General features: G+C 38.3%; 1 protein-coding gene across 3 annotated transcripts in view; it reads right to left on the bottom strand.

Moving 5' to 3' along the window:
• The window catches only part of OXNAD1 (oxidoreductase NAD-binding domain containing 1), a 15182-nt gene extending 6637 nt beyond the window's left edge, over positions 1 to 8545 (bottom strand). Inside the window, exons 1-4 of one of the 3 annotated variants that reach the window (XM_010180633.1) lie at positions 8383 to 8539; positions 8050 to 8113; positions 4665 to 4771; positions 1028 to 1169 (exon numbers count right to left, since the gene is read on the bottom strand). In XM_010180633.1, the coding sequence (XP_010178935.1) occupies positions 1028 to 1169; positions 4665 to 4771; positions 8050 to 8113; positions 8383 to 8513 (444 nt within the window). In that variant the 5' untranslated portion in view covers positions 8514 to 8539. Of the gene's footprint in view, positions 1 to 1027; positions 1170 to 4664; positions 4772 to 8049; positions 8114 to 8382 lie in introns of all 3 variants that reach the window. The other 2 variants (XM_010180634.1, XR_728108.1) reach the window with 2 other exon arrangements.
• Positions 8546 to 12856: the final 4311 nt, after the last annotated feature.

Below are 12856 nucleotides of genomic sequence, written 5' to 3'. Positions count from 1 at the left end.
ACACGACGTCTCAAAAAGGTTATTTTGTTTGTGTTTCAGTGGACATAACTTGCTATGACACAAATTAAAATATTGTGGATGGCCACACGATACCTACCAGATTAGTACCACTATGGATAGTCTCAGTTCTAGAAAATTTGCATCAGTCCTTACTATAACTCTCCTGGCCACTGAACAAACCTGCAGTACTGGTAAACCTGGAAGAATCTGTCAATTTAAACCTTGCAGCCACATTTAAGAAAGACAAACGCCAGACAACGAACAGAAAATAGGACAGATGACAGGGGGCTGCGAAAAGAACAGAAGTTGATATGACAGATCATCTACGAAATATGATCAGCAGCAGAAATAGGACTCTTCTGACTATAACTAAATGAGGTAAATGGATAAACAAAACACTTCAAGAGGCCAAAGCATCAGACTTTACTTACAATATAGCAAAACCCAAGTCTCGGGTTATGTCAATATTACAAAAATACTGCATAAGTAAAAAAAGAGTATTATGGAAATTTTGACGTATTCTGCTGTTTCATGATTTCAGAAAAACTGATCTAAATATCTCCCTTTACTCTCCCGTAATAATCTATATTTATATTTATCTAACAATGATTCCCAGTTTATATTTGTATAAACAGCCAGTATGGCGAGTTATCAGATGCAACTTCGTAATACATAACACAGTCTGCTCTCAGGGGCACAAGTCAGAACTGAGGTCTTCCAATTGCAAAGAAGTGAGAACCCTTATAGGCAATAACTACAGTATCCCTGCAAGTCCACCAAGCACAAGTGGAGTCAAAAGATCACAACCACCATATTACCACATAAACATCCCCTTTCAGACTCTAACTGAACAGAATGCGTTAAGATTTAAACTGTATTAAAAATGGTTGAAGAAATCAACAGGAGTTTTGCAGTCAATGGCTAAAAGCAGTCAGAAATCACACTCAGCACTCCCTCTACGCCCCCAAAAAAGAGGGAGGGGGAAAAAAAGTGCCAAATCTCACAATCAACAGTTACCCTCATTTACCTCAGTGTGAATCCAGTGAGCGGGAGGATGAACAGTGTCCTTTACTGCCAGCTCTAATATTCCTTCTCGTTCCAACAGGCCAGGGCTTGAACATATTGAGAATCCCCCAACTACAGAAACTCCAGGAATAAAGAAATCAACCCTAAAAATAGACCAGAAACAAAAGTTTTTTAAAAAGCCCAACAACCCCAAACATGGACAACAATAACCAAAACAAAATGGCTGCCTTTGTTTCAATTATCCTTCCTCTACAGACGTCTTCATTTCCATAACATAACTTTTCCAAAAAAGGACTTAACCTTGAGTAGCACCATTTCCTTAGAATTATTTTTATCTAGAAACTTGTCATCACCTTTGTTAAAGTAGCAGGTTTTTAAACCGTTCTGCTTTTAGCATTAGATGCCACATCTTACAACAGACTAGAATTCCAAGTGTTGAAATCAATTATTTGCGTATTAAAACAAAAACACAATATGGTCTGACAGAGTGGTTTAAATCCCACTCTTTTCAGCTCCTTTGATGGGCTCTTCAATTTTCAAACATAAGAAGATTGGGAAACTTATTTTAGGGACTTTTGATTAAACACTTTCTTTTCTTGGGAAGATGAAATATTTGAAGTAAAACCGCAGCCTGGAAAAAATTTCTAATGTGACAAACCCATGAGCGGCAGCAGAATTGCTTCACCTACTGAACTGCAGAGCCCTCTGGTGGCACATACCTCTTTCTATTGATGGGAAATTGAACTGGAATAAACTACAATTTTTTAAAGTTAAAGTAAACCACGCCTGGGTTTCTACAGATGAGAAGGTAACACATGGCTACGCTTTTGCAACCCCAGCAATTAGAGAGTATGGAAGGCAAGCCACTACTACACATGAGCTGTAATTCATTTTCATAAAAGTAAGGCTTTGATATTCCAACTAGCATCAGAGAAAGTTAGATGTTGGATTATGATGCAACATTTAAACCTCTCTGTTGCACAGATCTTTAATCACTTCGATTTTCCACAGCACGTAACAAAATGCCTGTATTTCAAAAGAAAACTAATGTTTAAAACTGATTGTGCTGCTCCACCTAGGAAACAATCACACTGGTGAGCACTGCCAAGTACTTGAGCATCATTATTCAATTCAAGCCTCAGGTAGGCTGGCTCGGTATTAGTTAAATAAGAAGGCAACAAGAAATACAGACTGGCTTCTACTGCCCAGATATTTTCTCTAAACACCAAGGCTGTATTCTTCACGGAAATCACAAGTTCTTGAGAGAGGAGAGAAGCACTTCAAATACTTCACTACTTTTTAAAGAAAAAATCTTGCCTGCTTATTCCCCACAAAGCTTCACCCTTCAATGAAAAATAACCTCTCTTTCCCCACAAAGAATGCACAAAAAGTGATATACACAGTACTACGGTGCTATAATTTTTAACTTTGTGCTAATCAACTTGATGGAGTATAAAGGTATCTGACGGCAAATGAAAGGTCAACAATCAAAAACAAATTGAGAAGGCTTATCTTGCTGTCCTCGGCTTTGCTGGCAGTAAGGATCTAAGAGATTAGAAAGGAGGACTTTTGTAGTGCAGCATTTATTGTATTAACCACCAACTGAGGATGCTGCTAAAGCTCTTTACCACCCTCTGCTGGAAAATAATCTTACTACTTACATTAACAAAAAAAACCAAAACAAAACCCAAACCAACTATATTTATGCTGTAAAGTAACATTTTTTATTCAAGTCAAAATGTTCTGCTTGACATACAAAGGAAATATTATTTGTGCCTGGTCGGGAGGCGTACAAACAAAAGCAAACATTGCTGTAAAACCTTAATCAAACGTAGTTTTTACCCTTCCAAAGTACTCATGTAGGCGTATGTTTCTTTCTATAATAGTATTTCTTTCCCAATTGCATAATTATGAAAGATTTCAGTGCATAATATACCATATTATAGTGGACTAGCCTGTATTTCTGACAGCTTGTCTCAGCTGTGTGTAGGAAGGCTGCAAGGACTCCTGAAGAAATGCTATCTGTGACAGCTTAAGCGAAAAGAGTAGTCTTAGGAAAAAGAGAAAAACAAACCAACACCTACATATAAACCCACAACAAGGAAAGGCACAATAAGATCTGAAACAGATTTTATGGTTGTTTTTATTTTTCCTCCTTTTAAAGGCCACCTAAGTTAAATCTTTAAGAAAATAACAACCATTAGCAATTCCTGGAGGAAGAAATCAGAAACACTAAAACTATAAGGCTACTTATTCAAAGTGCTTATAACATGCATATAACCTCAATGCATGTTTTAGCAAATCAAAACATGTGACAGCAACAAGTCTCTTCATTATTACTTGACGTCACATAAAGACCAGTATCCGCCAGCATGCTTGCAAAACAAATTCACTTTTGCCTCTGAAAAACTTGATAATTAGAACGCTTTCAAAAAATATACTCATTTTAGTGACAATCTTTGGCTGTAACATCTTCCTATAGCATATTCTAACAAGTTAGCCTTTTATACTCCGGAAATTGTGACCTGGTGTTTTGTACTGCTCATCAAAAAATGCAACTGCAGTTCAGAGCTACAAGTACAGAAAAACTGCGTTATCCTTTACAATAGCATTAGAATACTTTCAAGGAAGAAGAAAATGAAAAAGAGTAATTATAATTAAAGCTTTCAGTTTTCAGCACGATCATTTCTATAACATTTTTGGAGGGTAAATGCACTTTCCAAGTACTGGCACGCAAGAATTTAATATGAGTCACTGCACATGTGCAAAAACTGCAGCAAATTACTCCACAAACAAATTATTGCAATCAACATCTTGTGTTCTGGTTCTAAATTTAAAAGCCAGCATATTAACACTCCATGAGTAACATTTGCCATTGATACCCTAGCAGCTATAATTTGATTCCAGCAAAACCACTTTCAGATGGCCTAAGCCGGTAAAACATTTAAGAACATTTAAATGACCAATGCCAAAAGCAACTACTCATCATTTTAAATTAATTTCTAAGAGGAAAAAAAAGTGAGTGGGAATATTTTTAATAAGGAAGGAAGACAAACGTGAAAATCCATTCTTTCCCTTTTTTTCTGTAAGGATGCTTAGACAAACAGCTAGTTATTTCAAAAGTCTTAATAATTCAAGGATTTTTTTTTTCAAGTTTGCCTATCTATATTCATACATGAATCTGACCTAACAGGCTTAACCTTCAGAGTGGAAACTTCTAGGAGAAGAAACAAAAGTTAACAGGAAATTCTGATTTCATTATAAACCAAAACTAAGTAACTTGCAAATCAGCAGCACTCAACTGCTATAAATAGTAAATAAAGACAGTAAAGACAGCCTGCAGAATAAAGTGCAGTGCACTACAAAGTATTCTTGAAGAAACAATTAAGCCAGAGAAAAATACTGAAATGTTCACACTTTGTGTGAACAAAGTGAACATTTAAAGGAATCCATGTTTGCCCTTTTAAAATTATTATTAGCATATTTAATAATGGCTATTTTAAAATTATAACCCAATAATAAAGCATATTATGTAAATTAGCAGTTTATTCCAAGGCTTAAGTATCAGAGGCCTTTTAACATTTTGTTATAGTGGATTTCTGCTGCTAATTTTCCCCTCAAACATTGGAAGATCTTACCACTGTCCTGCTTTGAAAGTAAACTCTTTATTTGCGACAGCCAAACGAAGTCTTTTGACTGTCTCCGATTCATTGGTGATTCCACACACTTTTGCTTGTGAAATTACCTAGCAAAAGGAAAATAAGCCATTGTGTTACATAGGTATCATTTGCAGTACTCAAGAACCCGAGTATGAGATAGCCATCACTTTGCATATTACCTGTGGCATTTCATTACCTAAAGCACTTTTTTTCCACTGGCGTAAACAAAAATGGATTCACTTACATAGTCACTGAATAGAGAAATGGTTTTCTACTTACAGCTCACTATGTCTGTCACTTTTGTCAGGGTTATTCTAAGATTACACACAAATTTATTTTATTTCGGTTGAAGAGAACACAAGGACAAAGAGAAGTGATTGCTAGTTACCACTTTTCAGACTCTTTTGATATCTATAAAAAGGAAAACACTCCTGTATCTTTTCAACAACAAAGTGAAGCGATCTCTGATATAAAGACCAGCAAAGGAAACTCCTAAAACATTCCCTGCTACTGAAGTCCCAGGGAGAATTCTGGATTTGGATCTAGATTTATTTAAGTAATTAAATGCATTACTGAACAATTATGCAGTAATGTGTAACGCACTAACGAAAGAAAACAAACAAGCCTGCGTGTTTACACACGTACCCATTTGACCACATATGCAATCTATGAACATGGGGAAACTTGTGTAACAAGCGTTCACTGCTAGTTAACAGAAGACAGTTTTTTTGGCAACCAGATGTGAAGGGATGTAAGAGCCACATCTGATGCCACCTTTAAAAAGATTAAAGAAAAAAGAAAAGGCAATTTGCAACGGGACCACTGGGGAGGAGCTCCCCACTTAAAGTCTTTTGATGCCCATCCGTACAACATGGATTTTCATCCCCTCCTTGCCCTCCCTCTGCAGGTATTTTTGGGTTATAATCATTAACCTTTTTTCTCTACAAAGAACATAATGCCCTAAATATTTTCTACACCAGCCAATACACAGATTTTATTCTTAAAAAATGCTGATGTCATTTACCACACTAGGAAATACTAATAATACCACCACAATTCTATCATTTCTCCTTTGTATAACATCAAAACAGATTAAAAAAACCCAAAAAACTTTAAGCAGCTAAGCTCTAATTTAAAACACATGGCAGGAAATTAATTTATTCATAAAGCAACATCTGAACACGTCCACTGTCCCATTAAACAGCAGGACATTCGCCAATTTAAAATAAAGTAGCATACATTTCTTTTCCACTTCAGCAGATAGTATTAAATGGGGAATGCAATCACTCTAAGTTAACAAGAGAAATGTCAGATACATGACTTAAATGGTTGTTCTGATGGAGCAACCTTAAGTGCAAGACATGGACATTAAGTTTGGATCTTCTTCATTCCCTTCTTTACTCTTCAGTACACTCCCTAATTTGTTCTTTGCCTGAAAGAGCACTGGAAATTTAGTTCTTAATCAGTATAAAGTTATTACAAAAAATGGATTTAAGTCAGAGTGATCAAAGACATTTAACCAGTATTTTGGACCTTCACCAGAGTATCCAACTGACCCAGAGCAAGGCTGCAGTGAGAGGGAGGAGGACAAAGGACTCCAGACTTTGCTGCTATATTTCAAGAAAGTGTTAGGCACTTTTTCTTGCCCTAGTCCTTCACATTAGCACTATTAAACAGGCAATACCATGTAGCATGCACACTAATGAAACACAGACCTAGGACTCTTTCATCTCTCCACAGTACCAAAATGTCCAAATAAGGCAATACAGACTAAGGAAAGCCAACTGCCGATTATACGGAATTTAAAACCAAGCAGAGGATTTAAAATAAACTGATTTTAAACTGGTCAGAAATAAAGTAACAAAGAATAAATCAAGCATAAAAAAAGAAACAACATCTCCCTCTGATATGCAGAGAATTTGCAGTAGCAGATCTGAGCCCTGCCCTTTCACCTATCCCAAACAGCTTCCTTCTCTTCCTATGACCTTACACAGTTCCCTGGACCACCTCAGAGCTTCCAACACCTCCTAAAGATCCATTTTCAGCCATCCAGCATTTATTTTGAGCAGAAAAAGTAAGGAAGCCAAGCAATCAGAAATATCCAAGATAAAAAAACCCATGGTTGCAAAACTCAAAAGTGCATTGTTTTCATGTCAGAAGCAAACATGAATGCTCATCTGGCTGTACCTGTCTCTGCACTCGTTTTGTCCATACACTGTGTTAATGTGGCATAAATCGGATTGAGTTTGCATTCGTCTCATCCACCTACAGCCTATGTCACAAGTGCTGAATCTTCAGTTTTGAGGGTTACCTATGTATCTCCTCCACCCAGCTTCCTTCAAGAAGAATTCACTTGGCCCGTGACTTATTCTCAACTACAGTTAGGGAAAAACCTGGCAGAGAAAGACTTAATTATGTCCACATACACACATTAACAACTCTGCAGTGTGTTTGAGAACATAGTTTGTCCTGCTAAGTAACACATTCAGGACTGACCGGCCATGAACAGCTACTCAAGACTGAGACAAGGTCACTAAAAAATAGAGAAAAATTGAGCACTGTTTCCCAAATCCTGAGAATTAGAGATGGGATTCTTCAGTGAAAAAAGTGTCATACTTCTCCTAAAAAGTCTAAGAAAAATGCAGAATTGTGTCACTAGTGAAATGTTTTTGAGAATTGTAGTCATATTCTCCCAGTATTTAAAAAAAATCAAAACATCTACTTTAACTAATTACAGAAAGGAAATACCTACGTGAAATACAAGAGTATGTTCACCTCTGAACATTATGAAAAAGAATGCTCACTGCACAAAACTGAGATCCAGAATAAGCATTTCTGGATTTTGATGGAGAACCATGCTCTATCTTCCTTGTACTTGTGAATTAAACCAGATATAAACTACGACCCTTTTTGGAACTGTCTGTTGTCCATCCCTTCAAAATTTCTACACTTTTAATCTTACCTCCTATGTTATAAAAGGACATTTCCACATTTTTTTATCTCAAATTTTAATAAGAATTGTAGAAATCCATAAAAATCTGAGAAGGCTGCATAGAGATGAGGGGTAGTGCTATGCTTTCATTGCCTACCACAACCCATATATTACCAGAATTTCAGAATTCTATTAAATTTCTTGTTCAACATAAACAGCATCGTGTGTCACTAATAATTTTTAGAACTCATTACATTTCACACATTGACCACAAAATATACCTTCTCTACAACAATATCAAATATGAAAAATGAGGAGAAAAAGAACTATACCAGACTCCAGTAATGGAGAAAATGAAGCCTAAGAATCAAATATAATTATCCAGTTTCTTCACACCAGAAAAAATTATACCCTAAAGAACAGAATACTAACCTCTTGACGAAAATTATTGGCCGTCCTCTCTAAATGATCCATTTTTCTCTTTGACTGTATTGTGCTGCAACAAAAAGCAAAGAGAAATGCCAGTTTGAAAACTGCTACTGTCCCTCGCTGATAGGAATTTCTATTAACATAACAACTTGCCAGTGTAATTCAGCTGACGTTCCAGGTGATATAAATCAAAGTAAGACTTAAATACGCCTATATAAGTAGTATATAGCAGTTAAGTATTTATAGGTCTATATTCATTTGTTAGCTTCATTTTGACAACGTTATCATGACATTCTCTTTAAATAAAAGGGCAGCATTTGTAGATAGGTAGCTTACCCGTTCACTGTGCAGTAACAAAAAGCAGAGTGCCTCAACCTCACCAGTGCAGAATGAGTGGGAAAAACTCTGCTAGCACCTCTCAGTAATTGAGGAACAGTAAGACCCACATAAACAGTAGCGTGAGCCATGACGACTGGGCCGTCTTCAGAATCGCCAGCTCCTGAAAAATCCAAATAAATATTTGTTAAATAAAATACTCACTGTTTGACATGGCTTATTTTCATCCTTTATTCTCATTAAATCAGAAAGACCAAAGCTCAGCTGCAGCTAAAACTAGCAACAGACATAGAGAGTAACAAGAAGGAATTTTAGAAGTATTAAAGAATCGTAAAGTTGAGTGAAAATGTGCATCCACCAATTGAAGGGGAAGACAACCTTGTTACAGATCATATGGAAAAGGCTGAAGTACTCAACACTTTTTTGCCTCAATCTTCACAGGTAAAGCCTGCACCCAGATCTCTGCTCATACCAGCAGCATTCAGGAAGGAGCATAAGCAAGAGTGGGGCCAGGAACTGCTTAGAGAAGCTGGATGTGTTCAAATGCAGAGAGCCAGATGGGTTATGCTTAAGGCTGCTAAGAGACACAGCTGACATGGACAACTGCCTATTATCTGTGAAAAACAGTTATCAGACAAAGTCTCCAATTGCCTGGAAAAAACTAATACATGGTCATTTTTAAGAGAGGCAAGAAGCAGTGCCTGTGTCCAGTCAGCATCACCTCAGTCTCTGGAAAAATGCTCAGAGCTTGACCTCTCAACTGCATGGAAGCTAAGAAAGTGATCAGAGAGATTCAACAGAGATTTACCAAGGGCAAATTATGTTTGACAAAATTGAACAACTACTGTGATTAAATGTCGATGCAGCTAAGGGGACAGCAGCGGATACAATGTCCCTTGCCTTTTCTGTGCCATTTGACACCATCTCCCATAGCATACACATGAGGAAGCTGAGGCCAGAGGGACTGCTGGAGTGGCTGAAAACTGGCTGGGCAGGCAGAGAGACCTGCAGGCTTGATGTCCAGTTGCTGGCTCCTAAGAATACCCTGGGGTTGATGTTAGGGCTGACACAGTTCAATAATATTATTAATAACGTGGGTGATGAGACAGAACATACCATCAGCAAACATGTGGATTATACTAAAAGAGAGGGATGGTTGACATGTGGAATGGTAGAGCTTCACTTCAAAGAGGCACTGAGAAATGGCAGGACTGCAAAGCAGAAACCTCATGAGCCTAAAGTTAAGCACACAGATGTGCACCTGGGACAATCCAGCACTGGCAACTGTCCCGCTTCAAGCAGAAACTCTGGCTAGATACCACTCAGAAGTCCCTTCCAGGCAACATAGCTGCGATTCTAAATGCTCAACCAATACTTATGCTTGAAAGAAGATCAGACCAACACTGAGTATATATTCCTTTTCTATTGGTAAATAAAAGGTTCTGGTTGGAGAATTTTATAAACATTAAATAAAACTGTTTGTCTACAGGTTTATTTAAAAACACGTAAATTCTTCATACTTCCATCTATCCTACATAATACCTACATCTCTAAACAGTTAAGCGAGTAGCAGATGCTTGCATGCACTGAAGTGAAGCTTCAAAACTGCATACTCAAACAGAGCTATGACAGCCAAAGATACACTGACATGTACAATATTCAAAGTAAGTCAGAAATATCCTTCACTTGCAAAGTATAGGAACAGGTTCATAGTGAGCCAAGAGATATTTCTTGTTGCTCATAAATCTGCTTTTGTTTTTCCTAAAATGGATTAGCATCAGTCTCTCTCATATTATCATCACCTATCAAATTACCATATTATTGCTACAATGCAGTCCATTACTTCTTTAAAGCATTCTTAATCTTTTACTTCCATTTAAATCTTTTTTCCTGCATTCTTTTAAAGCTTGTAATTTATTTTCAAAATAATGTTGTTTTTTCATTTTGAATCTTTTGAAATGGCAACCATCCAGCTTGTTTAACTAACCAGGCCTATACTCTCTAGGCTTTCACTAACAGCTGCATTGCTGGTCACTTAGTAATTTGTCCTGTTTGTAATCTTGTGCAAATGGAAGGCAGAGCTTTCATAAATCTGGCTGCTCAGATATGGAATACATTTACTGTAACTACTCAAAATGCCAACTTTCAAGCATAAGAAATACTTCCTGCAGCTTTCAACTGTCCATATTTTTAATAGCTTTTTAGCACTCAATTCCAAAGCAGCTTGCAACTTTCCAAAGTGGAATTATTTAAAAGTCACCTACCACTAGTGAGCAAAATTTCTTCAACCTTTTTTGTGACAGCATATACAGAGTACAGTATTTAAACAAAACACTTTAGCACTTTCACATGCAAATGTGGAGAAGCTATTGATAACAGAAGTATTAACATTCTTAAATTATTTTAGCAAGACTAAACACACATCTAATGGAAAAGTCACATTCCTTTACATCAGCTTGTTCAGTCTGTGAATCCTCAGTACTCACAAATCATTGAGTTACTCAAATTCGTGAGATCATTCTATAATCTGGAGTCTTCTAGATAGCAGATCGTGCTTATATTAATCTACATCTCTCTTTTAAGCTTCCAAGTGCTTTTTGATTTATGTTTTCAAGCTTTTCACTCTACCATGTTAACTAATCCAAAGTAAAAATGAAGGAAGTTTGAAAGTGGACATTCGTATGCAAGCTACTTATGCCAATAGCTGTGACTAATTAAATAACCACATCACAATGAACCACATAAAGACTGATGCTTTGCTTCAGAGGCCAAGGACTGAGAATAAAGATTTAAGTATTTTTTCTAATATTTTTTTAAAATCACCTCATCATTCAAAACCCTTTTTGCAATTAACTGCTACTAAACACAGCGACATCTTGTGGCAAAATAAGTGGCCTAATTTTAAAATCCAATACAAAGATTCTGCACTGTTTCTTTTACATGTCAATCCTGCTGCTAAGGTTGACGGTCACTTAAAAGTGGGCTCATTCTCATTTACACTGCTACTATTTCAGAAAGCAAATATTTTCGGTTCTACACATGAAAATGTAAAACAAACAAACATTCAGTATCGATACATAACACTGAAAACAAAATAAATGTCAGCCTTATTTTATTGTAGCAGCTACAATTTTTAAGTCAAGGCTGAAAGATCCTATTGATAGAGAGTGCTTAAAGCCTGAAACTCTACCCCAAATTAAAAATAACTGTTGAACAGCAGTTCAAGATCCTTGCTCCATTTACACTACCATCAGTCACTTTCCAATCCCGAAAATAATTTTAAAAATCAACTTTAATTTTTACTTTGTAACTAAATAAATTCCAAAGTATCTTTTAATGAGTCCTGGTTCTCGTCTACCATGTACAAGTCTGAGTCATTCCTCTTCTAAATGTGAACAGCCTCTCCCCCATCTGTTATCTCCGCAACTTCCTTGGCTCATCCAGCTCTTTGGCAATTCCCCGCCCTCCAAGAAGTGCAGAGCTTCACCCTCCCAAACTCCTGTCTAGTGGGACATTCTCCCGTTATTTTTCTTCTTCTTCCTACCCAAGCCCTTATGGAAACAGCCACTCCAAATACGCCCTTTCTTGCTTTGCACTGCTGACAGAAATGAGTGCTTCTTTTAGTATATGACTCCTTCCTCTCCTCACTTAGAATTAAAATCAAGCAATTAATTCATTCTCCTTACCCTCTGACCCCCGGCCCCGTGTTAATATTGCTCGAGATCTATGACCACATCTCTTCTTTTCCTTGATCCTACATCAGCATCTGAAGGGAGGGAGTTGCTTTCAGTTAACTTCCACCACACGGAGGAGCAAACTACGACATAAGTTAATGCAAGAGAGTGTTGAGGGGGGAAACAAGGATACTTAAGCGAACAGAATAGGAAAACTTTTACCAAAAACAAATTTATAGATCGGTAAGAGATACCCCTCCAAAAGTCATCACCGAAAAAAGCTTTTCCCTTTGACCTAGGATGAAGCAGCACACGGAGATAAGTGGGGGTGAAGCCTGCGCTTAAGTGGAGCAGTCCTAGGGAGGCTGGAAGGCTGCGTCCCCGCCGCTCGGGCGGCCTCCCCGCCGCTCTCCCGCCTCGGCCCGGGAGGAGGAGGACAAGATGCCCCCTTCAGCCACAGGGGATCGCCGCTCCGCGCCGCCCGTGAGGGAAGGAAGGAGGTCAGGACGAGGGACCCGAGGCCAGGGGTCACAAAGGGCGGCCGGGCCGTCGGAGCGGGACTACCGCGGTGAGGAGAGGGGAGGGGGGGAGACCCTCACCCCCACACCGCTCCGCAATCGCGCGCAGTGCCTCGCTCTCCTCTCCCTGCACCCCGATCCCAAACGGACTCTCAGGGCACGCGGCCTGAACCCCACCGCAACGCCCCTACCCGGCACCGCATCACGTGACCCGAAGCGTACTCGCCCCGTCACGCGGTGGGGTGCGCGCGCGGTCGCTCTTGCGTCCCTTCCGCCTCGTCC

Source organism: Mesitornis unicolor, unplaced genomic scaffold (genome assembly GCF_000695765.1).
Source record: "Mesitornis unicolor isolate BGI_N332 unplaced genomic scaffold, ASM69576v1 scaffold31913, whole genome shotgun sequence".
In the NCBI taxonomy this organism is placed as follows: Eukaryota; Metazoa; Chordata; class Aves; order Mesitornithiformes; family Mesitornithidae; genus Mesitornis; species Mesitornis unicolor.
Note: the sequence above shows the minus strand (reverse complement) of the source record. Positions and strands in the feature narration are given on the sequence as shown.